Below are 27,586 nucleotides of genomic sequence, written 5' to 3' on the forward strand. Positions count from 1 at the left end.
TTGTGGGTGAAAAAAACTATACATTTGTTACAAACTATTTTAATTTCCTTAACAATAGTGGCATATTTGAAATATATATATATTTTAAATAAAATTTCATGTTAAGCTCTTTTATTACTAAAATCGTAATCAGATCCACCACATGATATTGCAGTATAATAACATTATAATAATAATTATGATGATAATGGGTGATTTTTAGATGCATGTAAATGTGTTATATGATAAGGAAAATGCTACCGTGTTCATGTTAATCTACTGATTTAGTTACTCTGATTTGGATTTGATCAGATATTTATTTAAACACGTATTGGATACCGGTGGCCAGATGGTGGCAGTAATGAAGTGCGAGGGAAGAAAAACACCAACTACAGCCACGAGGAAAACAAGTCGCGGTAAAGCGAGACAGGAATAAGACCGGAAGGTAATATTAACATTTTAAAATTCTAATGTGCTGGTGCATTTGTCGTACTTCAATATTAATTCGAATACATCAATTTAACAAAAACAAAAACGTGTCCATGAGCGCATTGTTGTTAGTAACACTGACCACCGGGCACTAGCAATATTAGCATCTGGTTCAATAGTAATGACTGTTTTAATGTTCTGCAGTTTTTAAACAAGCCGAGTTGGTAGCCGTAAATTCACCGTTCATAATTCAATTCAATTTCAATTAATTTTTATTTGGATAACACTTGAAGTTGTCTTGAAGCAGCTTTACATAGAGTCTTCTTCTTCTTCTTCTTTCGGCTGCTCCCATTAGGGGTCGCCACAGCGGATCATCCGTCTCCACACCACCCTGTCCTCTACATCTGCCTCTTTCACACCAACTACCTGCATGTCTTCCCACACCACATCCATAAACCTCCTCCTTGGCCTTCCTCTTTTCCTCGTACCTGGTGGCTCCATCCTCAGCATTCTTCTACCAATATAATTCATGTCCCTCCTCTGCACATGTCCAAACCATCTCAATCTCGCCTCCCTCACCTTGTCACCAAAACATCCTACATGCGCTGTCCCTCTAATAAACTCATTTCTAATCTTGTCCATCCTCGTCACTCCCAACGAAAACCTCAACATTTTCAGCTCTGCTACCTCCAGCTCCGCCTCCTGTCTTTTACTCAATGCCACTGTCTCTAATCCATACAACATTGCAGGTCTCACCACAGACCTATAAACTTTCCCTTTCATTTTTGCAGATACCCTACTATCACAAATCACTCCTGTCACTCTTCTCCACCCACTCCACCCTGCCTGCACTCTTTTCTTCACTTCTCTAACACACTCACTTTGCACTGTTGACCCCAGGTACCTGAATTCCTCCACCTTCTCCAGCTCTTCTCCCTGCAACCGCACCACTCCACTGCCCTCCCTCTCATTCTCACACATATACTCTGTCTTACTCCTACTGACTTTCATTCCCCTTCTCTCCAGTGCATATCTTCACCTCTCCAGGCTCTTCTCAACCTGCTCCCTACTCTCACAACAAATCACAATATCATCCGCAAACATCATAGTCCAGGGAGACTCCTGTCTAACCTCGTCCGTCAACCTGTCCATCACCACTGCAAACAGGAAAGGGCTCAGGGCCGATCCTTGACGCAGTCCAACCTTCACCCTGAACCAGTCTGTCGTTCCTACTGCACACTTCACTGCCGTCACACTGTCCTCATACATGTCCTGCACCATCCTCACATACTTCTCTGACACACCTGACTTCCTCATACAATACCACAACTCCTCTCTTGGCACCCTGTCGTACGCCTTCTCTAAATCCACAAATCCACAATGCAATTCCTTCTGTCCTTCTCTATACTTCTCCATCAACATTCTTAAAGCAAATAAGGCATCTGTGGTGCTCTTCCTCGGCATGAAACCATACTGTTGCTCACAGATGGTCACCTCTTCTCTCAGCCTGGCTTCCACTACTCTTTCCCATAACTTCATGGTGTGACTGATCAACTTAATTCCCCTGTAGTTACTGCAAGACTGCACATCTCCTTTATGGTTAAAGATTGGTACCAGCACACTTCTTCTCCATTCCTCAGGCATCTTCTCACCTTCCAAAATCCTGTTAAACAATCTGGTCAAAAACTCCACTGCCATCTCTCCAAAACATCTCCACGCTTCTACCGATATGTCATCTGGTCCAACTGACTTTCCACTCTTCATCCTCTTAATCGCTGCTCTCACTTCCTCCTTACTAATCCTATCCACTTCCTGCTTCACCAACTCCACATCCTCCAACCTTCTCTTTTTTCCTCATTCATCAGCTGCTCAGAATACTCCCTCCACTTTCTCAACACACTCTCCTCACTAGTCAACACATTTCCCTCTCCATCCTTTACTGCTTTAACTTGCAGTACATCCTTCCCAGCTCGGTCCCTCTGCCTGGCCAATCGGTACAAATCCTTTTCTCCTTCCTTAGTGTCCAACCTCTCATACAGCTCCTCATATGCCTTTTCCTTGGCTTTCGCCACATTCCCTCTTAACCTGCTGCCGCATCTCCTTGTACTCCTGCCTACTTTTCTCATCACTCTGTCTATCCCACTTCTGTTTTGCCAACCTCTTTCTCCTTATGCTCTCCTGCACTTCCTCATTCCACCACCACGTCTCCTTGTCTTGCTTTCTATTTCCAGATGTTACACCAAGTACTTTTCTAGCTGCCTCCCTCATCACTCCTGCAGTAGTTGCCCAATCATCCAACACCTCTTCAACACCACCGAGCCCCAGTCTGACCCCTTCCCTGAACCTCACACTACACTCTTCCTCCTTCAGTTTCCACCATCTTATTCTTCTTTCAGTCCTCATTCTCCTCCTCTTCTTCTTCGCCTCCAAAACCATCCTACAGACCACCATCCGATGATGTCTAGCTACACTATCCCCTGCCAACACCTTACAGTCTCCAATCTCCTTTAGGTTGCATCTCCTGCATAGCACATAGTCCACCTGTGTGCACCTTCCTCCACTCTTATACGTCACCCTGTGATCCTCCTTCTTCTTAAAATAAGTGTTCACCACTGCCATTTCCATCCTTTTAGCAAAATCCACCACCATCTGCCCTTCCACATTCCTCTCCTTAAAACCATACCTACCCATCACCTCCTCATCACCCCTGTTCCCTTCACCTACATGCCCATTAAAGTCTGCCCCAATCACCAATCGTTCTTTCCTAGGTACACCATCTACCACTTCATCTAATTCACTCCAGAATCTTTCCTTCTCCTCCATCTCACAGCTAACTTGTGGAGCATAGGCACTGATGACATTTATCATCATCCTTTCAACTTCCACCTTCACGATCATCACCCTATCAGAAACTCTCTTCACCTCCACTACACTCTTACTGTACTCTTCCTTCAGAATCACCCCTACACAATTTCTCTTTCCATCCACACCATGATAAAACAGTTTAAACCCACCTCCAATGTTCCTGGCCTTAATCCCTTTCCACTTGGTCTCCTGAACACACAACAAATCCACATTTCTCCTCTCCATCATATCAGCTACCTCTCTCCCTTTACCCGTCATAGTACCAACATTTAAAGTACCAACCCGAACCTCCACTCTCCTACACTGCTCCTTTCCCTGCCGTCTCTGTAGACGTCTTCCTCCTCTCCTTCTCCTCCTTCGGCCAACAGTAGCCCAATTTCCACCGGTACCCTGTCGGCTAATGATACCTGTGGCGGTCGTTGTTAACCCGGGCCTCGACCGATCCGGTATGAAATTCTCAATAGTGATCCTGATCCTGATCACCTGTGATCCTGAGCCAGTGTAGCAGACTGTTGAAATACAGAACAGTTCAAATCCATCAACAGAGCTTCCGTGTTGCTCCGTAATCTCATGGATCCACAGGCCATTGATGCGAAACAATCCTCAGCTGCAGTCGCCCACGAACTAACGATTATTTTGATAATCGATTATTAGGGCGAATATTAATCAGATACGAAAATTTTTAATAAGCTGTTTTGCTTATTATATCTATATGGAATCCTAATTCTTTTTATTTACGTATAAAAGTGTACTTTAAAAATGCAAAAGCCAGATAAGGATATTTAATTTTGACATTTTAAAGCTTATAGTAGCTGCTTGTTGAGGAGTGCATGAGGGATTCTTCTTTAAACAAATTCCCTCATGCTGGGTTTTTTTCCTACTGTAAAAAAACCCACAAAAATATCCAAGGTGTAAATAGTTTGAATCAACGTTTGTATTTTTTTTAATGAAAATTGCAGATGGCAAGTTGACAACCAGGAAAAATACACAAACATTTTGTTTAGTTGTAAAGATATAAGCATCTGGAATGTAATTAACTTAATTTTGTATAATAATTAAAGGATATATGCATAATTGAAATATATAAGCATTAGAATAAATATAAAAGCATAAATATACAAGCATTTGAACTTAGTAAAGTCACAGAAAATCATGTTTGAAAACAGAAGGAGAAATGCAGCAAACTAACAGGTTTAAAAGGAAAGAAAGAAAAATACATTGGTGTACAAATGCATAATCATTAGCTGAAAACCATAACGGTGACAAAAAATTAATTGTTTACTGCTGCTGTTATTTGCTGCTTTTAGATTGTGTTTGTTCATGCTGATTTAATTACATCATCACGATGTCGCGAGCGAGCTGATTAAAGCTTGCAGGTCACGACAGAACAGATTCTGTGCGACTTTCCCAAAGTTATAAACAAACAGCTTACACAATAGCGTTTTATTAATCTACGCAATTTTCACATTGTTTCATCTTCATCCGTGACGCCAGTGTGTGTTCTTTTTACTTTCCCCAAGCGGCCGTTATCTTACAGGTACACACTCATCTTATGGAAAGAGAAAAGACAGTCCATCACTACTTTAAGAAATGAACGTCAGTCATTTTGAAAAATCCCAAGAACTTTAAATGAATCCCCAAATGCAGTCACCAAAATCATCAAACACAATGATGAAACGGCCTCTCCTTACCGCAGAGGATCATTTTAATAGAATTACCAAAATCAAAAACCGCCAATTTATATACATGCTTCTTGGAGTTCAAGTGGCAGACATATTTAAAGATCCACTGTTTAGAGGAGTCTGCATTAATCAGGCCATCATGGTCGAAGTTCGGCAAAGAAACCATAATGTCAGAAGAACAACAAACAGAATAGACTTCTTTGGGCAGAAAGATAAAAGGAATGAGTGTTGGTGGTTTTCTCAAATGCCTCCTTGCCTCTTAGCTCCAGTAGCATTTTCCCAAAAATTTTGCAGGGTCTTGGCCACTTTCACTGCCTGCCAGGACATTTACAATCCTCAAGTTAGCTCTACATGAGCAATTTTCCAATTTTTCTATCCAATTCAGAATAGTCATTTTTTTTTGGTTTTGTTGCTGAGTCATGTTTTGATTTTATAGCAGTTTTAATATTTTTTTCAGCATCTATTGGTTTTTCACTATTCAGTGAGCTTTGTAAAGTCAGTAGAATATTGAATCAATACTTGTCTCTGATACTAATTGTTTTATATTAGTTCAGACTCCAGTTCTTCTGGAGCCAGTGGTGGACTGTAACGAAGTAAATGAAATTCGTTACTGTACTTTACTCAAGTATTTCTGTTCGGAGAGACTTTAACTTCAATACATTTTAAAGTCAAATATCTTACTTGTCGTGGCAGTAAGAAGAGCTGAATCCAAATTAAAATTATTGATTGAAAAAATTTTCTAAACCCTCAGGAGCCCAATTCAGACATTTACATTTAAAGTTATTGTGGAGTTTGTTAGTAAACAAGCCAAGGTTGTCCTGCATTCTTTGTTTGGGGAAATAAGAGATAAAAACAAAGAACAACTGAAGTCTCCTATTAGCATTAAGCCAGGGAGATCAGGTGGTTGTAAAAGAAGTTGTACCACTATTGCAAAGCAAATGAACAACTGTAAAAGTGGAAACATAGTCAACCTCTACCAAAACAGACCATACTCGTCTCAGCAAATCATTCACTATGTTTTGCCTATTTTGTAAAAGTGTAAGGATCAGGGAAGAGGTCAGACAGAGGCTCGGTGGTGGTGATGAGATGCTGGATGATTGGGAAACTACTGCAGGAGTGATGAGGGAGGCAGCTAAAAAAAGTAATTGGTGTGACATCCGGAAATAGAAAGGAAGACAAAGAGACGTGGTGGTGGAATGAGGAAGTGCAGGAGAGCATAAGGGGAAAGAGGTTAACAAAACAGAAGCGGGATCGACAGAGTGATGAGAAAAGTAGGCAGGAGTACAAGGAGATGTGGCAGCAGGTAAAGAGGGATGTGGCGAAAGCCAAGGAAAAGGCATATGAGGAGCTGTATGAGAGGTTGGACACTAAGGAAGGAGAAAAGGATTTGTACCGATTGGCCAGGCAGAGGGACCGAGCTGGGAAGGATGTGCTGCAAGTTAGAGCAATAAAGGATATAGATGGAAATGTGTTGACTAGTGAGGAGAGTGTGTTGAGAAGGTGGAGGGAGTATTTTGAGCAGCTGATGAACGAGGAAAATGAGAGAGAGAGAAGGTTGGATGATGTGGAGTTGGTGAAGCAGGAAGTGGATAGGATTATTAAGGAGGAAGTGAGAACAGCGATTAAGAATGAAGGATGAAGAATGGAAAGTCGGTTGGACCAGATGACATACCGGTAGAAGCATGGAGATGTTTAGGAGAGATGGCAGTGGAGTTTTTAACCAGATTGTTTAACAAGATTCTGGAAGGTAAAAGGATGCCTGAGGAATTGAGAAGGAGCTTGCTGGTACCGATTTTTAAGCATAACGGAGATGTGCAGACCTGCAGTAACTACAGGGGAATAAAGTTGATCAGTAGGGAAAGAGTAGTGGAAGCCAGGCTGAGAGAAGAGGTGACCATCTGTGAGCAACAGTAGGAAGAGCACCACAGATACCTTATTTGGCCAGACAGAAGGAATTGCATTGTGTATTTGTGGATTTAGAGAAAGCGTACGACAGAGTGCCAAGAGAGAAGTTGTGGTATTGTATGAGGAAGTCAGGTGTGTCAGAGAACTATGTGAGGGTGGTGCAGGACATGTATGAGGACAGTGTGACGGCAGTGAAGTGTGCAGTAGGAACGACAGACTGGTTCAGGGTGAAGGTTGGACTGCATCAAGGATCAGCCCTGAGATCTTTCCTGTTTGCAGTGGTGATGGACAGGTTGACGGACGAGGTCAGACAGGAGTCTCCCTGGACTATGATGTTTGCAGATGATATTGTGATTTGTTGTGAGAGTAGTTAACAGGTGGAGAAGAGCCTGGAGAGGTGGAGGTACGTGCTGGAGAGTAGGGGAATGAAAGTCAGTAGGAGTAAGACAGAGTACATGTGTGTGAATGAGAGGGAGGGCAGTGGAGTTGTGCGGTTGCAGGGAGAAAAGGTGGAGGAGTTCAGGTACCTGGGTTCAACAGTGCAAAGTAATGGAGAGTGTGTTAGGCAAGTGAAGAAAAGCATGCAGGCAGGGTGGAGTGGGTGGAGAAGAGTGACAGGAGTGATTTGTGATAGTAGGGTATCTGCAAGAATGAAAGGGAAAGTTTATAGGACTGTGGTGAGACCTGCGATGTTGTATGGATTAGAGACAGTGGCATTGAGTAAAAGACAGGAGGTGGAGCTGGAGGTAGCAGAGCTAAAGGTGTTAAGGATTTTTGTTGGGAGTGACAAGGATGGACAGGATTAGAAATGAGTTTATTAGAGGGACAGCGCATGTTGGACGTTTTGTTGACAAGTTGAGGGAGGCGAGATTGAGATGGTTTGGACATGAGGAGGGACATGGGGTATATCGGTAGGAGAATGCTGAGGATGAAGCCACCAGGAAAGAGGAAAAGAGAAAGGCCAAGGAAAAGGTTTATGGATGTGGTAAAGGAAGACATGCAGGTAGTTGGTTTGAAAGGAGTAAGACAAAGTACATGTGCGTAAATGAAAGGGAGGGCAGTGGAGTGGTGCAGTTACAGGGAGAAGAGGTGGAGTAGGTGAAGGAGTTCAGGTACCTGGGGTCAACAGTGCAAAGTAATGGAGAGTGTGTTAGTGAAGTAAAGAAAAGAGTGCTGGCAGGGTCGAGTGGGTGGAGAAGAGTGACAGGAGTGATTTGTGATAGAATGGTATCTGCAAGAGTGAAAGGGAAAGTTTATAGGACTGTGGTGAGACCTGCGATGTTGTATGGATTAGAGACAGTGGATAGAAGAAGAGCATACTTTTTAACACTGTAAAAATCTCCAAAATCCTCATCACAAGGAAAAGCTAGATTTCTCCAGGAGCAAAGGTATGTGTTTTCATCCCAATTGTAAATGATGGGCCTCATGCAGTACTAACTATGCTGGGATGGACAATGAATGGGCCACTGTTGTTACAGTAAAACTAAAAAATAAAGTGCCACAGATAGTGTCAGATTGTATTTCTGTGACCAAGCTGGAGGACGTGTCAAGTCAGCAGTTCAAATATGACTTTTTCTGAGGGTGGGGAAGAGGAAGAGATAGAGATGTTTAAGGCAGATCGTCTGTTTATGGACATAGTGTTACAGTCAGCCAGAATGGTAAATGGACATTACAATCGTGCCATGGCAAAACAGCGTGCCACAAATTTACTTAAGAATTCATCTTTATGCAAGGACTATATTGCCTTAATAAAACGAATTGATCAACAAAGGATATGCTATAAAGGTTCCAAATGAGGACCTTGGATGTCATGGAAAGGTTTGGTATGTTCCCCATCATGGAGTATATCATCCTAAGAAAAACAAACTTTGTGTGGTATTTGACTGTGGTGCTTCGTATCAGAGAACATAATTAAACAAACAACTTCTCCAAGATACAGTTCTCACCAGCACCTTAATAGGTGTTCTCAATAGTTTTCGCTAAGAGTCTGTGGCAATAATGGCTGATGTGGAAGCCATCTTTTACCAGGTATGACTTCCTCCAGAAGATGCTGACCTACTCAGGTTTCTATGGTGGTCCTCAGCCAAATTATAGGGGAGTACAGAATGGAAGTGCACCTGTTTGGTGCGACCTTATCACCTAACTGTGCAAGTTATGTTCTGAGGCGATATTCAAAGTATAGTACACATCTATTTGATGATTGCACAATAAACAGTGCTGCAAAATTCTTATGTTGATGACCGCTTAAGGTCAGCTGAGTCTGTTAAGAGGGCTTTGTCACTTTACAACAACATAAAAGCTATGTGTCAGACATGAGGCCAATCCAAAATCCAAAGCCATCTGGTGGATTTCTCTGTGGCTTCAGTTGCGGTTCTAATCGTCTTCCTCTTTGTCTCCCCAGTGATTCCTAGTAGAGTAAGTACTTTGCAGAGTAAACGCCCTGCAAACCCTCTACAGCTCACCTCCAACGGCTCACAACGAGTTATCCAGCACTGCCTTCTACACTCTTCAACTGACTTTTGGTGCTTACCCCACTTCTTCTCATTGGCCTCTTCCATGCATAAAATCAATTGCTTGGTGGAATTTGAAACAATGATCATGTCTGGATGAAGTTGTGTAGATGTTATTCTGGTAGGGATCTTCAGCCGTTTATTTAGATCGACCTACAATTGCCAGTCTGTAGCAGAAGTAAGAAGACCAGACTTTACTCTGGATTGTGGGTGGGCCTTCTCTCCGGCTCTTAAAAACTGGATGTTCTTTGGCTTGAAATGGCCTTTGTTGGCATTAATGGCTATGGCCAAGGTCTCAGCAACTGCCTTAAGCACTTTGCTGTGGCGCCAATGATAGTGCCTGTCTTCAAGGGCTTTTGAGCAGCTGCTGAGGATATGTTCTAGTGATCCCCTTCCCAAACAATGGGACAGGAAGGTGTCTTGCTTTTTCCCCAGAGGTGGAGGTTTTGCAGGACTTGGCAAGACATCATAGATGCTTTGGACTAAGAACCTGATAGGATAGAAATATACTTTCCAAATATCAGCCCATGAGATCTTACGCTGCCGAACACTAACCCATCTAGTTCAAGCTCCTTGTTGTCCCAATCCCACCATCCGGCTAGCTCTTTTTTCTTCCACGCCTGCCCTGATGTTTTCCGTTCTTTACCTTCAGTATTGTCAATTCCCACAACCGGGAAGTAGCCAAAGCCTGCACGCCCTGTTGCTATTGGCCCCACCAATGCCTTGTGCCTCAACCGTGACTCAGCCACTTCTAGAGATTTCCCTGCGCTCCATTTCCTACCTGTGCACACCTGTATGCCAGCTGCTGCCACCTTGGGATCCCTAGACACTCTGTACTGCCATGCTTTCAGTGTTCTTGACACCATTAACTATTCAGTAAGACTACTCATCGGGGTGCTTGGTGGAGATCCTGGTTCCCCCCCCTTTATGATGTCTGATACAGATTCACATTACACATCGGACCACTGCAACGGACTGTCTACCTCATAACTTGGTAGTTGTGGGGTGAACCCAGTTGCCCCTTCTTCTGCTTCCATAATTCGGTTGGCCCGGTTGAACAGGTGGTGACATGGGTTGCGGTACAGGCTTAGGAAGAGTGAAACCAGTGAGGTCATACTCCTTGTAATGTGCGGGGAGGGTCGTTTACATAGCAAAAAAGATTTTCTTTTCATTCATTCATGAACCTAATTTACCTAATCGCCAATGAAACACACTTATTATTCCGCTGCAACTTTAGCATCCTTCTCCGCGTCCAGATCCATTTAACTATAGTCTCTGTGAGGGTGGGAAAGATCACGTGGTGACAGGTTCTGGATGCTGAATTCCTCTCGCCCGGTGCTCTGTGTATGCATGTGCCTCAATGTCAAAGCGTGAGTGTTTCAATCAAGAGGTGTTAAAGTGAAAGCAACTTGTAGCCTTTTATTACATTAACAATTAGAGAAAGAATAAGTAACATTTGGAGAGAAAATGACTTTTTGGAACTGTATTATTAGTAGTTTAGGCTCTAGGTAGGCAACCAGTGCACTGACTGGAGAGGCTTGTGTTTTTCAATAAATGTTTAATCTAAGAAAGGAAATCTAGGGCTGTGCGATAAATCGATTTTATCAATTAACTCGAATGTGTAGTTTACATCGATCAGTTTTAATAAAAATCGGTTTTCTCTTTAATGTCCGCTGACGCTCCCCTCTGGGCTCCCATAGTTTCGAACGAGCTCAACGGGCTGCCATCTTGTATTTTTGGCTTGTTGTTTCTGATTGCACTTTAACCCAAAGTGGGTTATAATCCCAGAAGGGTAAATAAACTTTATTTAATAAAGTTAAAACTTAAAAAAAAAATGTTTTGTCATATGCAGATTGATTTTAAGCAGGGGAAAAAAATCTATATAAATCGCAAATCGGATTTTTTGTGAAAAAATCGGGGATTTTTATTTTAGGCCATATCGCCCCAGCCCTAGTTTCACGTCTTATTAATTAAGATTTAGAATTAAAATTGCTTAGATCTAAAAAAAAAAAAAAAAAATGCAGCTTGACTCGTTTTTGCTTGAAGGCTATCTGTTCCTACAGTATACCTTTGCTCACCTAAAAATTGTGTGTGTAGTTTGACCTATCTTGATGTAAATTTCTGTTGATATTCTAAATAGTGTTGACATGATTTTGTTATTATAAATTACATAATATTTATTTATGGCTTTTATAAGAAAGATCATTGCTTTTATTGAACTTTGTTGAAAGTTTGAACTATTCTGTTTTGTTTATCTTACTAAGTTACCTGCATCACCAATCAATGGAGAGTGACTGCTTAAACCTACTGCCATCTGTGTGTGAAGTTCTTGCTGACTCCAGACTTGTGCTACATGATGACACATCTCTGGAAAAGCTTCTTGATTGTTTTAAAGAGCTGATAATGCAGAGTAAGTAATGTACATTGTAATTGAAAGCCAAGTCATGTTGTATCTCATGTTGTATCTCTATAGATATTTCATAGATGTACATAATAGGTTAACTAAGGTTAGGACTTTTGGGGGGACACAATTATGGTTTTACACAATTAAACTTTGAGCCTTAAAATCAGTGCTTGATAGCTACTTTGATTTCTTTAAAAAAAGCAGTGTCAAGCTTACTGCAAACTGAGCCAACCAATAAAGATTATTACCCTGATTAAGGTTATAATATAGAATAAGGTCTAGGATGTCAGTTGGATTTGAGCCAGCAAAGTCTGGTAACATTATTTTAACTAAAATAAAACAAATTGACAAAATCTCTTTTACAAGCAGGACCTAAACTAAAAGGCAGCAAAAGACAGTAATAATTAACCAAACCTATCAGATAGGAAAAACGAGTGAAAATAAAAAAAAAATCAATTGAAAAGAAAAGTTCTGATTGTAAGCATGGAGAAGAAGTGGTGGCCTAAAACAGACTGTGTGCCTGTGGAAGAGTAGCTTTGATGTGCTGTGGAACCAGCCTCTCTAAGCACTTTATTATTACCAGAGTGAGTGTGACTGGGAGCTAGTCACTGAGGCCACAGGCAACACTGTAAATGACCCTGTCTCCAGACTTGAAGGCAATATTTCGGGCCACAGGCAACACTGTAAATGGCCCTTTCGCTTGAGGATCCCCACAGGTGCTCAATAACATTCAGGTCTGGAGACGTACTTGGCCACTTCATCATCTTCAGCTTCTTCAGCAAGGCAGTTGTCATCTTGGAGGTGTGTTTCGGGTCGTTATTATTTTGGAAAACTGCCGTTCGACCCAGATTCTGAAGGGATGGCGTCATGTTCTGCTCAGCATGTCAAAGTACATGTGGGAATCTATGTTTCCCTCAATAAACCACAGTTCCCCAGTACCAGCAATACTCATGCAGCCCCAGACCATGATGCTACCACCACTACCGTTTTCTAGGTACTCCTCATCAAGGGCATACTAGTCACCAACTGAGCCAAACAAGTTTATCTTAGTAGACCATAGAACATGGTTCCAGTAATTCATGCTCTTGGAAAAATGTTGTCTTCAGCAAACTGTTTGTGGGCTTTCTTGTGAGGCAGCTTCAGAAGAGGCTTTCTTCTGGGGCGACAAACATGCAAACCAACTTAGCACTGGCAAGCAATGCTGGCTGCACTCATGTGTCTGTTTTTTAAAGCAGCTTGACGCACAGCAAGAAGACTTACCTTCTGTGATGCAAGGCCTGCTCAGAGTGGAACCCGTCTCGGAAAACCTCTGTATGACCCTTGCCACTGTACTGTAACTCGGTTTCAGGGTGGTACCGATCTTCTTATAGCCTCAGACATCTTTGTGGAGAGCAACAGTTCTAATTCTCAAATCCTCAGAGAGTCTTTGCCATGAGGTGCCATGTTGAACATCCAGTGGTCAGTATGAGAGAAAGTTACATAAAGCACCAAATTTTAACTGCTCTAATACAAGATACACAAAATTGTATGATCCAGACAAACATGAATATGATTAATAGGACATTAAGGCTTTGCAAGATTAAACGATATTCATATGTTTTCACTTAGGGTGTACTCACGTTTTTGTCAGCAATTTTAACAATAATGTCTGTATGTTGACTTTTAGAGGACAGTTAATCTGTACTGCTCTGAACCACATTTACTACTCTAAAATGTATCCAAGTTTCATTTCTATAGTATTGTCCCTTTTAGATATACTAAAATATTTGCTAAAATGTGAGGGGTTCTGACGTTTTTGAGATACTTTGTATATACAGTTGTGTGAAAAAGTGTTTGCCCCTTCCTGATTTTGTATTTGTGTTTGTCACAGAGATAACACAAGTGAACACATGCAGTTTTTCAATGAAGGTTTTTATTATTAAGGGAAAACAAAATCCAATACTACATTGCCCTGTGTCAAAAAGTGTTTGCTCCCCTGTTAAAACTGTTGTTTATCACACCTGAGTTAAATTTCTCTAGCCACACCCAGGCCTGATTACTCCCACACCTGTTCACAGTCAAGAAATCTCCAAAGAAATTCAGAAACAAATAAGAAAGAAGGTAATTGAGATCTATCAGTCAGGAAAAGGTTATAAAGCCATTTCTAAAGCTTTGGGACTCCAGTAAGAGCCATTATTCACAAATTCATGGAACAGTGGAGAACCTTCCCAGGAGTGGCCGGCCGACCAAAATTACCCCAAAAGCACAGCGACGACTTGTCACAAAAGACCCCACAACAACATCCAAAGAACTGCAGGCCTCACTTGCCTCAGTTAAGGTCAGTGTTTATAACTCCACCATAAGAAAGAGACTGGGCAAATCTGTTCTGCGTGGCAGAGTTCCAGGACGAAAACCACTGCTGAGCAAAAAGAACATAAAGGCTCGTCTTAGTTTTGCCAGAAATCTTCTTGATGATCCTCTTAACTTTTGCGAAAATACTCTGTGGACTGATAGGACAAAAGTTTAACTTTTTGGAAGGTGTGTGTCCCATTACGTCTGGTGTAAAAGTAAGTGCGCATTTCAGAAAAAGAACATCATACCAACCAGTTATTAGGTTTAGGGGGCAAACACTTTTTCACACAGGGCTATGTAGTTTTGGATTTTAAATACTGCATGTTGTGTTCACTTGCGTTGATCTGAAACATTATAGTGTGACAAACATGCAAAAAAATTAAAATCAGGATCGAAATAGAAATACTGTTTCACACCAGTGTGTGTGTGTGTGTGTGTGTGTGTGTGTGTATGTATGTATATATATACAGTACAGACCAAAAGTTTGGACACACCTTCTCATTCAAAGAGTTTTCTTTATTTTCATGACTATGAAAATTGTAGATTCACACTGAAGGCATCAAAACTATGAATTAACACATGTGGAATTATATATGGAATTATATACATAACAAAAAAGTGTGAAACATTTGAAAAATGTCATATTCTAGGTTCTTCAAAGCCACCTTTTGCTTTGATTACTGCTTTGCACACTCTTGGCATTCTCTTGATGAGCTTCAAGAGGTAGTGACCTGAAATGGTCTTCCAACAGTCTTGAAGGAGTTTCCCAAGAGATGCTTGGCACTTGTTGGCCCTTTTGCCTTCACTCTGCGGTCCAGCTCACCCCTAAACCATCTCGATTGGGTTCAGGTCCGGTGACTGTGGAGGCCAGGTCAACTGGCGCAGCACCCCATCACTCTCCTTCTTGGTCAAATAGCCCTTGATGTCTTCAGTGTGACTCTACAATTTTCATAGTCATGAAAATAAAGAAAACTCTTTGAATGAGAAGGTGTGTCCAAACTTTTGGTCTGTACTGTGTGTGTGTGTGTATATATATATATATATATATATATATATATATATATATATATATATATATATATATATATATATATATATATACATACAGTGAGGAAAATAAGTATTTGAACACCCTGCTATTTTGCAAGTTCTCCCACTTAGAAATCATGGAGGGGTCTGAAATTGTGATCGTAGGTGCATGTCCACTGTGAGAGACATAATCTAAAAAAAAAAATCCAGAAATCACAATATTTGATTTTTAAACTATTTATTGGTATGATACAGCTGCAAATAAGTATTTGAACACCTGTCTATCAGCTAGAATTCTGACCCTCAAAGACCTGTTAGTCTGCCTTTAAAATGTCCACCTCCACTACATTTATTATCCTAAATTAGATGCACCTGTTTGAGGTCGTTAGCTGCATTAAGACACCTGTCCACCCCATACAATCAGTAAGAATCCAACCATTAACATGGCCAACACCAAAGAGCTGTCCAAAGACACTAGAGACAAAATTGTACACCTCCACAAGGCTGGAAAGGGCTACGGGGAAATTGCCAAGCAGCTTGGTGAAATAAGGTCCTCTGTTGGAGCAATTATTAGAAAATGGAAGAAGCTAAACATGACTGTCAATCTTCGTCGGACTGGGGCTCCATGCAAGATCTCACCTCGTGGGGTCTCAATGATCCTAAGGAAGGTGAGAAATCAGCCCAGAACTACACGGGAGGAGCTGGTCAATGACCTGAAAAGAGCTGGGACCACCGTTTCCAAGGTAACTGTTGGTAATACACTAAGATGTCATGGTTTGAAATCATGCATGGCACGGAAGGTTCCCCTGCTTAAACCAGCACATGTCCAGGCATGTCTTAAGTTTGCCAATGACCATTTGGATGATCCAGAGGAGACATGGGAGAAAGTCATGTGGTCAGATGAGACCAAAATAGAACTTTTGGGTCATAATTCCACTAAACGTGTTTGGAGGAAGAAGAATGATGAGTACCTTCCCAAGAACACCATCCCTACTGTGAAGCATGGGGGTGGTAGCATCATGCTTTGGGGGTGTTTTTCTGCACATGGGACAGGGCGACTGCACTGTATTAAGGAGAGGATGACCGGGGCCATGTATTGCGAGATTTTGGAACAACCTCCTTCCCTCAGTTAGAGCAAGTCTAGTCATGTCAAGTCAAGAAGCTTTTATTGTCATTCAACCATGTATAGCTGATGCAGTACACAGTGAAATGAGACAACGTTCCTCCTGAACCCAGGTGCTACATAAAACAACAGTAAACAACAGTCACAGAACAGAAGAACACAGGGCCAGGAACTAAGATCCTCGCCACATAAAGTGCATGTGTGCAACTGGTGCAAACAGTGCAAAGACATCACAAGACAGTGCGAGACAACACAGGACAGTGCAGGACAATACAAAATACACAAAATATAAAAATAAAAACAACAATAGCTCCGCCAGTAAAACCTGTCGTACAAAATAAGGTGCACAGTAGCAGAAAAAATGTAAACAGAGAAATGTAAACAATTGTGCAATTCTACAATAGCAGCAATCAAAAATAAAGTGATCAGTGACCAAAGGATTTGGAGAGAATATTGTGCAAAGAGAACAAGTCCCGGAAGATCAGCAACAAACAACAAATGGCATGTAAACATTATTGCGACAATGAAAGGTGTAAATGGTGTTGAAACCTGGGTGTGCGAAGTGTATGTGTGTTGAATCCGGTTGTACAGATCAGTGTGTGAGTATGTGTGTGTGAGAGAGAGTTCAGTTCAGATGTTTGTTGAGGAGCCTGATGGCTTGCGGGAAAAAACTGTTACACTGTCTTGTTGTGACGGCCCAAATGCTTCGGAACCGTTTCCCTGATGGTCGGAGGGTGAAGTGTGTGTGTGACGGGTGTGTGTGGTCATCCACAATGCTGTGTGCTTTGCGGATGCAGTGTGTGGTGTAAATGTCCATGATAGAGGGGAGAAAGACTCCGATGATCTTCTCAGCTGTCCTCACTATCCTCTGTAGGGTCTTGCGATTCGAGACGGTGCAGTTCCCAAACCAGGCAGTGATGCAGCTGCTCAAGATGCTCTCGATGGCCCCTCTGTAGAACATGGTCAGGTTGGGGGGAGGGAGATGAGCTTTCCTCAGCCTTCTCAGGAAGTAGAGACGCTGCTGGGCTTTCTTGGTGATGGAGCTGGTGTTAAGTGACCAGGTGAGGTTATCCGCCAGATGAACACCAAGGAATTTGGTGCTCTTGACGATCTCCACTGAAGATCCCTCGATGATCAGTGGAGAATGGTCTCTCTGTGCTCTCCTGAAGTCAACAACCATCTCTTTGGTTTTGTCCACGTTCAGAGACAGGTTGTTGGCTCCACACCAGGCTGTTAACCATTGCACCTCCTCTCTGTATGCTGACTCGTCGTTCTTGCTGATTAGACCCACCACGGTCGTGTCATCAGCAAACTTAATGATATGATTCGAGCTGTCCGTTGGTGCACAGTCGTGAGTCAGCAGAGTGAACAGCAGTGGACTGAGCACACAGCCCTGAGGGGCTCCAGTGCTCAGTGTGGTGGTGCTGGAGATGCTGTTCCCGATCCTGACTGACTGAGGTCTCTCAGTCAGGAAGTCCAGGATCCAGTTGCAGAGGGAGGTGTTCAGGCCCAGTAGGCTCAACTTCTCAATCAGGTGCTGAGGAATGATTGTGTTAAATGCTGAACTGAAGTCTATGAACAGCATCCTTACATAAGAGTCTTTGTTATCCAGATGGGTGAGGGCCAGATGGAGGGTTGTGGAGATGGCATCGTCCGTGGAGCGGTTTGGACGATACGCAAACTGCATGGGGTCCAGTGCGGGTGGGAGCTGGGTCTTTATGTGCCTCATGACGAGCCTCTCGAAGCACTTCATCATGATGGGTGTGAGTGCAACGGGACGATAGTCATTGAGGCAGGAGACAGAAGACTTCTTCGGCACAGGAATGATGGTCGTCGTCTTGAGGCACGTGGGAACAGTGGCGCTGCTCAGGGAGATGTTAAAGATGTCAGTGAATACATCTGCTAGTTGTTCTGCACATTCCCTGAGCACTCTGCCAGGAATGTTGTCAGGTCCAGCAGACATTCATGGGTTAACTCTGCATAGAGTTTTCCTCACTTCAGCTGTGGTTAGACAGAGCACCTGGTCACTGGGAGGAGGGATGGTCTTCCTCGCCACCACGTTGTTCTGCACCTCGAACCGGGCGTAGAAGTCATTCAGCGCATCTAGGAGGGAGGGGTCACGGTCACAAGCAGGTGATGTGGTCTTGTAATTCGTGATCGCCTGGATGCCCTGCCACATGCGCCGGGTGTCTCCTCTGTCCTGGAAGTGGCCATGGATTCTCTTGGCGTGTGCGCGCTTCCCCTCTCTGATGGCACGGGGCAGTTTGGCCCTTGCTGTTTTCAAGGCCGCCCTGTCCCCTGCTCTGAAGGCAGAGTCTCTTGAAAATGGGTCGAGGCTGGGTCTTCCAACATGACAATGACCCGAAGCACACAGCCAGGATAACCAAGGAGTGGCTCTGTAAGAAGCATACCAAGGTTCTGGCGTGGCCTAGCCAGTCTCCAGACCTAAACCCAATAGAGAATCTTTGGAGGGAGCTCAAACTCCGTGTTACTTAGTGACAGGCCAGAAACCTGACTGATCTAGAGAAGATCTGTGTGGAGGAGTGGGCCAAAATCCCTCCTGCAGTGTGTGCAAACCTGGTGAAAAACTACATAAAATGTTAGACCTCTGTAATTGCAAACAAAGGCTACTGTACCAAATATTAACATTGACTTTCTCAGGTGTTCAAATATTTATTTGCAGCTGTATCATACAAATAAATAGTTAAAAAATCATACATTGTGATTTCTGGATTTTTAAAAAAAAATTGTCTCTCACAGTGGACATGCACCTACGATGACAATTTCAGACCCCTCCATGATTTCTAAGTGGGAGAACTTGCAAAATAGCAGGGTGTTCAAATACTTATTTTCCTCACTGTATATATGTGTGTGTGTGTATGTATATATATATATATATATATATATATATATATATATATATATATATATATATATATATATATATATATACACAAATTTACATACAGTACAGAACAGAAGTTTGGACACACCTCATTCAAAGAGTTTTCTTTATTTTCACGACTATGAAAATTGTAAATTCACACTGAAGGCATCAAAACTATGAATTAACACATGGAATTATATATGGAATTATATACATAACACAAAAGTGTGAAGCTCTCCCTTCACCCAATCTCAACGCGTTACAACGGCTTGTATCTAAACAGTAGCCTACCAAGAAAGTCATTGTTCACTGTCTTCCTCCTTCCTTTCACAACTATTTCTCTCAGGAGTTTATCTTTTGGCATCGTCGTGCGTTTAAAAAAAAAAAAGTTTTTTCTCCCGATGCCGTGCCGCTCAGAACACAGGTGAGGTGCGTGGTTTTTTTTTTGGTTTTTTTTTTTTCTCCCCGTTCGGAAATTTCATTGGTCTAATGATATGGGGTTCAGTTTTTTGTCTTGAAGTTTTTGAAACCGGAAAAAACCCAGGAAAAATTAATAAATAACCCGCTTCATTGTTTAAGCCACGGGGTTCAAAACGTGGGAAAAAAGTAGCGGCTTATAGTCCGAAAAATACGGTATATATATTTAGATATATTATGGGTATAATAGTACACGTATTCATTCTGAAAAGTTTCGGTACAGGGCTTTCGGTTCAGTGGATGTGTACCCAATACAATCCCTTTTCCCCTTACAAACAAGTTTGTTTAGTCTCCGCCTCACACTTTAAACAATTATTTTTACATACACAAAGAGCTTTTCCTGTTTGCAGTGGCAATGGACAGGTGGACGGTCAGACAGGAGTCTCCCTGGACTATGATGTTTGCGGGTGATGTTGTGATTCGTAGTGAGGGTAGTGAGCAGGTGGAGAAGAGCCTGGAGAGGTGGAGATGTCCACTGGAGATAAGGGGAATGAAAGTCAGTAGGAGTAAGACGGAGTACATGTGCGTAAATGAGATGGAGGGCAGTGGAGTAGTGCGGTTGCAGGGAGAAGAGGTGGAGAAGGTGAAGGAGTTCAGGTACCTGGGGTCAACAGTGCAAAGTAATGGAGAGTGTGTTAGAGAAGTAAAGAAAAGAGTGCTGGCAGGGTGGAGTGGGTGGAGAAGAGTGACAGGAGTGATTTGTGATAGAAGGGTATCTGCAAGAGTGAAAGGGAAAGTTTATAGGACTGTGGTGAGACCTGCGATGGATTAGAGATAGTGGCATTGAATAAAAGACAGCTGGAGGTAGCAGAACTGAAGTTGTTGGGAGTGACGAGGATGGACAGGATTAGAAATGGGTTTATTAAAGGGACAGCAAGTAGGATGTTTTGGTGACATAGTGAGGGAGGCAAGATTGAGATGGTTTGGACATGTGCAGAGGAGGGACATGGGGTATATTGGTAGAAGAATACTAAGAATGGAGCCACCAGGTTGGAGGAAAAGAGGAAGGTCAAGGAGGAGGTTCATGGATGTGGTGAGGGAAGACATGCAGGTAGTTGGTGTGAAAGAGGCAGATGTAGAGGACAGAGTGAATGACATGGGTATAAAAACAAGACAAAAAAGAAACTAGAGATTTAATTTAATCAATTTGGTTTTGGCAAATTTTATTTGATTACTTAATTTAATCAATATAATAAAAATGTGTATTGCATTAATTGAATTTATTGTATTTAAATTTATATAATTTATTTTTATAAAATATTATATATTCAATCAAGCCTTTTATTAAAAAATGGTTTGAACAAATGTAAACAATAAAAAGCTATTTTAGTTTTTCCATTTTCCCCCCCAAATTGTACCGAAATTAAACTGAAACATCACTTAAAAACAGGTACATACCGACGATGAATTTTGTGTACCCTTACAACCCTAATATATATATACTCTCAGTATACCCACACAGTCATGTGAAAATTAAAGTACTTAAAATAAAGGACTTAAATTGGAATAAATAAAACCTTAGATGAAGACCACATAACATATTACACAATGTTATTTATTTATTTTACAAAACTAAAGCCAAAATACAGAATTCGTGATGAGATGAGACCAAAGCTTTGCCATAATACACTTGCACCTTGTGTAGCAAAAATGAACACAACAAAACAGCATAAACGCCCTATTCCAGCTGCCAAGCACAGTGGTGAATGGGTGATGGTTTGGGCTTGGTTTGCAGCCGTAAGACATGGTTAATGTGTAGTTGTTGAGTGAACTTTTTTTACCAAAGTATTATAGAGTCAAATATGAGGCCATTTGTCTGACAGCTAAAACTTGTTCGAAACTGGGTCATGCAACAGGACAGTGATCACAAGCACACCATCAAATCTACAACAGAATAGCTGAAAAGAATAAAATTGTGCATTGGGTGAGCCAAAGTGCAGAACTCATCTTGACTACAATGCTGTGGCAGGACCTTAAGAGAGCTTTGAATTAGCAACTGCCTGCAAAGGAAACTGAAGCAACGTTGTAAGGAAGAATGAGCAAAAACTCCTCCACACTGATTTCAGATCTATGAGAGAGTCATACAGAATATGATTACTTTTAGTCAAGTTATTCTTGCTGAAGTTGGTTCTTTAAGCTATTGATAATAAGGCACCTTTTTTTTACACAATGTTTCTAGATTTAGGCTTGATTTTTGTAAATAAATAAATAAATAAATAATGGCACAGTGTAATGTCCTGTTGTTCTTTTGAGGTTGTATTTACCTAATTCTAATATAAGAACCAGATGATTTTTGTCCTTATATGTAAACCCAAATAATGTACATTTTATTGTCTTTAGAATTAATAGTATTATACAATAGCCTTGCAAAATGCTTAGGAAGGTATTTTATATCATATATTCTTACATAAGAGGGCAAAATAAAGCAATACATTTAGTGCCATAAACTCTGCTACTTAAGAATATTTAAAAGTTATTGATGACACCTTGTGATACAAATACTTATCATACAGCTAAATCATCGAAATCATCCAGTTACTGAGCTTGTTAATTGAATTTCTGTTGCTTGTTCACTGACTGTATAGCACCACTGTTTTTGTGGTGAAGTACTATATTTTAATTCCTAAGACAAATTCATTCATTTTGCTTACAAAAAAAAACCTTTTTTTTTTTTTTTTGTCCTACAGATGATGAGCAGTATCTTGCGCAGTATCTTCCATACCTCCAAAAGTTTTTGCAGTCTGTAACACAATCTTGCACATTAGATCCCAATGTCTTTTCATTCTCACTCAAAATTGCTGGGCTGCTGGCAAGCAAAGAGCACAATTTCACCCTGTTGGAGGTAAGAATGTTAAAAGAAACACTTGTATACATTATGTACACTTGCTTCGTTACTGTCTTACCCATGGAAAAAGGGTATTTCAGCAGTAAAGATACTACAGTGAGGAAAATAAGTATTTGAACACAATGCTATTTTGCAAGTTCTCCCACTTAGAAATCATGGAGGGGTCTAAAATTGTCATCGTAGGTGCATGTCCACTGTGAGAGACATAATCTAAAAAAAGAAAAAACCAGAAATCACAATGTATTTAACTATTTATTTGTATGATACATATATGCATATGCATATAAGTATTTGAACACCTGAGAAAGTCAATGTTAATATTTGGTACAGTAGCCTTTGTTTGCAATTACAGAGGTCAAACGTTTCCTGTAGATTTTCACCAGGTTTGCACACACTGCAGGAGGGATTTTGGCCCACTCCTCCACACAGATCTTCTCTAGATCAGTCAGGTTTCTGGCCTGTCGCTGAGAAACACGGAGTTGGAGCTCCCTCCAAAGATTCTCTATTGGGTTTAGGTCTGGAGACTGGCTAGGCCACGCCAGAACCTTGATATGCTTCTTACAGAGCCACTCCTTGGTTATCCTGTCTGTGTGCTTCGGGTCATTGTCATGTTGGAAGACCCAGCCTCGACCCATCTTCAATGCTCTAACTGGGGGAAGGATGTTTTTCCCCAAAATCTCGCAATACATGGCCCCGGTCATCCTCTCCTTAATACAGTGCAGTCGCCCTGTCCCATGTGCAGAAAAACACCCACAAAGCATGATGCTACCACCCCCATGCTTCACAGTAGGGATGGTGTTCTTGGGATGGTACTCATCATTCTTCTTTCTCCAAACACGTTTAGTGGAATTATGACCCAAAAGTTCTATTTTGGTCTCATCTGACCACATGACTTTCTCCCATGACTCCTCTGGATCATCCAAACGGTCATTGGCACACTTAAGACGTGCCTGGACATGTGCTGGTTTAAGCAGGGAAACCTTCCGTGCCATGCATAATTTCAAACCATGACGTCTTAGTGTATTACCAACAGTAACCTTGGAAACGGTGGTCCCAGCTCTTTTGAGGTCATTGACCAGCTCCTCCCGTGTAGTTCTGGGCTGATTTCTCACCTTCCTTAGGATCATTGAGACCCCACGAGGTGAGATCTTGCATGGAGCCCCAGTCTGAGGGAGATTGACAGTCATGTTTAGCTTCTTCCATTTTCTAATGATTGCTCCAACAGTGGACCATTTTTCACCAAGCTGCTTGGCAATTTCCCCGTAGCCCTAGCTGATTCTAGCTGATAGACAGGTGTTCAAATATATATTGTGATTTCTGGATTATTTTTATTTTTTTTTTATTATGTCTCTCACAGTGGACATGCACCTACGATGAGTGGGAGAACTTGCAAAATAGCAGGGTGTTCAAATACTTATTTTCCTCACTGTGTATCTAAAATACAGATTATATATATATATATATATATATATATATATATATATATATATATATATATATATATATATATATATATATATATATATATAAAAAAACATTTTCTTTTCTTTTTTTCTTCTTCCATAAAATTTACTATTATATTTGCCTTAAAAACAGATGACTAACTTGTGGTGTTTGCATTGCAAGTAATTGTTAGCTTAGTGTTTAAGACTCTGGGTTACTGATTGAGAGGGCAGGTGGCTCAAGCCTTATCAAGTTGCTTCCTAACAAGCGGGGATATGTGAAGGAAAATGTCACTGTGGTGTAATGTAAATGCGACAAGTTGTCAAGACACAATTGAAGTCCAACAAGGCATACAATTAAAAAAAACTGATTTACTCATATGAAAATTTCCTGACTGCTGTTATTTTTTACAACCTAATTATTTATTTATAGATTTTCATACATTTTGTTGCTCTTATTTGCATTGGACACACCTGCAATAATTAAACTTTTTTTTTCAAACTGTCCTTTCAAAGATTTCTTTGCAGTAAGAATCGGAAAAATGATAGCTTAGTGGTTAAGCCGTTGAAATTCTGATCAGGAAGTCCTGAGTTTATATCCCAGCACCACTAAACTAGGCTTTTTAAACCTTAACTGCTCAGTTGTATAAATGAGATATTGTAAATCACTCTGGATAAGGGTGTCTGCCAAATGCTATAGATGTAAATGGAATTATATAATGTGTTGGGTGTGTTGTGGGTGTTTTAAAGAAAATGGTTGTAACTGCTATTGATTTTTCTTGAACAGGAAAGAGGACTTTTGGAGTATTTGTTTCAGCCAGACAGCTGGCATATGCCGGAATTCTGGAAAATTTCTTCAGTACGTTATGGGTGGCTACAGGGACTGTGGAACATGTTGCAGCATCCAAAATCCATTAACTTTTTCTGCAAGAATAGTAAGTATTGAATTTTTTATTCTTCTTCATAGACAATAACAGCAGCATAAAGTGTTTAAAGGTGGTTCCTTGGCACAGGAGTTGTTAAAGTGGCCCTGTAAAAAATATTTTAACAATCCTATGATATCCACAATGTAAAAATGTGTCTGGAATTGTGGAATCGAGTCAAAAAATAATAATTTGCCTTATAAAGTGGAATTTCATGAAATTTGCCAAATTGTGATAATTAAATTTTACTATGTTGTCTGAAAATAAAACAGCAAAATGTGACTATTTAAGAAGTCTGCAGGTCCTGCTTGAATAATTGATGCAGCTGTACACTTCATCTGCTACACACACTGAAGCAAGCATGGAGTTTGCTGTCTCAATATATATAAATATTATATATATATATATATATATATATATATATATATATATATATATATATATATATATATATATATATATATATATATATGGTATGTTTAATATAATATTTATATATATATATATAATATTTAACATACATACATATACATACATTTAACTTTCACATACATATAGAAACTCAAAGATCTTCACAACAACCTATCATAAAAGTTCACTTTAACTTGAAAAAATTATAAAATTTGTTAAAGCGTGATCTGATTACAGATCGCCCAGTATATACATTTAAGGTAAATATAAAGGAGTAGTTCACCCCCCCCCCCAAAATAATGTATTCTATCATCATTTACTAACCCTCATGTTGTCTAGATCTTCCATACTATGGATAACAGTGGGGACCATTAACTGCTTGGTTACTGAACTTCTTTTTTTTTTTTTTTTTTTTTCCACAAGAAACAAATTCATACAGGTATTGAACATCAGTTTGTTTAAATAATCACAGAATCTTCTTTTTTTTGGGTGATGTATCCCTTTAACATTGAATTAAAACATACAAATTTTATTCTGGGTGCTATGTATTCTAAACTTCCCTTTACTGTTAATTTTAACTTGTATTTAAGTTTGAACATTTAAATGTCCAAATTTTTAGAACTAGGCTTCTTACTGCTGTGAATTTTATTAAAGTATTTAGGACAAATTACTTAAGGTAATGCTGTAGAGTATAAATGCAATTTGAAGAAAATTTTTTTTCCCTCTGTTTGAAAGTATAAATTAGTGGTTTTAACTTGATTTAAACTGAAATGTATTTCTAGTTTGAAGGTTGAAATATTTCACAATGTCAATTAACCGTTTGGCATCTAACAGTAAAAAAGTATTAAGCATATGTTAAATCACCATTAAAATTAAGTACATGGAAAATGTTCTTCCCTGTAAGGAGACATGCTGACATTGGTAGAAAGTTAATAAATGTTAAAGATATCAGACTAGCACTTACATTTGAGTAAAAAGTATTTACTCTGATGGAATTTCTTATATAGGTTTTGTTGAATCATGTTTGGATTGGCGTTTTAATAATTTAATGACACAGAAAAAGCTTTATAATTATCAGTTAAAAAATATTTTTTAAATAATTTACAGTATATTTACAAACCTAATTACTATATAAATTGTTACACTGTGTAAAATGTAAATAAACAGAATGTAGTGATTTGCAGATCTGTCCCTTGTGCACAGAAATTGTTTCTTTTAAACTTTTAATGATTTTACTGTATGTACTGGTGATGATTAGATATTCAAAGTTTAGCAGTTTGCTTTTTTGAGAAACATTAATCTAAATTTGTTCTACAATTTGTAGGGGAACCACTGCCCACCTTTACATCTGAGACTTTTTAATATACCTAATTATTTGCACAACTTGTTCGAGACATGTTGCAGCCATCAATTTCCATTTGATCTACTTTCCTTAAAAACATTTATTTCCAAAATGTAAACATTTGATAAGTTTTCTATGTTCTACAGAGAATAAAATATGGGTTTATGAGATCTGCAAATAATTTAATCTGTTTTAATTTACTATTACATTTATTTCGTTTTTCTAGTGGTGGATGACGTACTCAAACCATGTACTTGATTTAAAGTAGATACACTCTGTAAAATCCATTTACTCCAATTTACTCCAGTAAATATAAAAGTGCTCCCTTTACACTTTCACTTAAAAAGGGTGACATAGTGATAGACTTTCTAGGTACAATAAGACTAAAAACTCTAAAGTTGAACTTGTATTACTTAGAATTTGTGGGTTAATTTTTTATTCTATTTAGGTGTTGCCTATATGTATTGTTTGAGGAAGTCAGGTATGCAGAGCAGTATGTGAGGGTGGTGCAGGACATGTATGAGGACAGTGTGACAGCAGTGAAGTGTGCAGTAGGAACGATTAGACGGGTTTAAGGTGGAGGTGGGACTGCATCAAGGATCAGCTCTGAGTGATTTGTGATAGAAGAGTATCTATAAGAGTGAAAGGGAAAGTTTATAGGACTGAGGGGCAGCTGGGAAAAATTGCTTCGTTTGTTGCAGTTCTTGAGAATGCGCTAGCTTATAACTACAGCCGAGCAACAGATCTCTGCAGTGGAAGACACGGGGAGTGCGCATAGTAATCAGGTGGCAGGTGCTACCGTGGAGCAACTGCAAGCTAAAGTGGACGATCTGGAAAACTGGGCTCACCGTAAAAACATGAGGATTGTTGGGCTTCCCGAGAAAGCAGAAGGCAGTGAATCTCTGACTAAATTTTTACAGTCCATGTTGCCAGTTTGGCTTCAGATTCCCGCAGGTTTCCCTGTCATCGAGATCGAGAGAGCACACCGAGCCCCCCTTCCAT

General features: G+C 40.3%; 1 protein-coding gene across 2 annotated transcripts in view; it reads left to right on the forward strand.

The window, feature by feature from the left end:
• Nucleotides 1–317: 317 nt before the first annotated feature.
• brat1 (BRCA1-associated ATM activator 1) overlaps nucleotides 318–27,586 on the forward strand; it is a 50,812-nt gene continuing 23,543 nt past the window's right edge. For both annotated transcript variants that reach the window (XM_083522315.1, XM_083522316.1), the window contains exons 1-4: nucleotides 318–424; nucleotides 11,635–11,780; nucleotides 22,309–22,463; nucleotides 24,696–24,843. In XM_083522315.1, coding sequence (XP_083378441.1) covers nucleotides 11,654–11,780; nucleotides 22,309–22,463; nucleotides 24,696–24,843 — 430 coding nt within the window. In that variant the 5' untranslated portion in view covers nucleotides 318–424; nucleotides 11,635–11,653. The remainder of the gene's footprint in view (nucleotides 425–11,634; nucleotides 11,781–22,308; nucleotides 22,464–24,695; nucleotides 24,844–27,586) is intronic.

This window comes from Silurus aristotelis, assembly GCF_946808225.1.
Source record: "Silurus aristotelis genome assembly, chromosome: 20".
In the NCBI taxonomy this organism is placed as follows: domain Eukaryota; kingdom Metazoa; phylum Chordata; class Actinopteri; order Siluriformes; family Siluridae; genus Silurus; species Silurus aristotelis.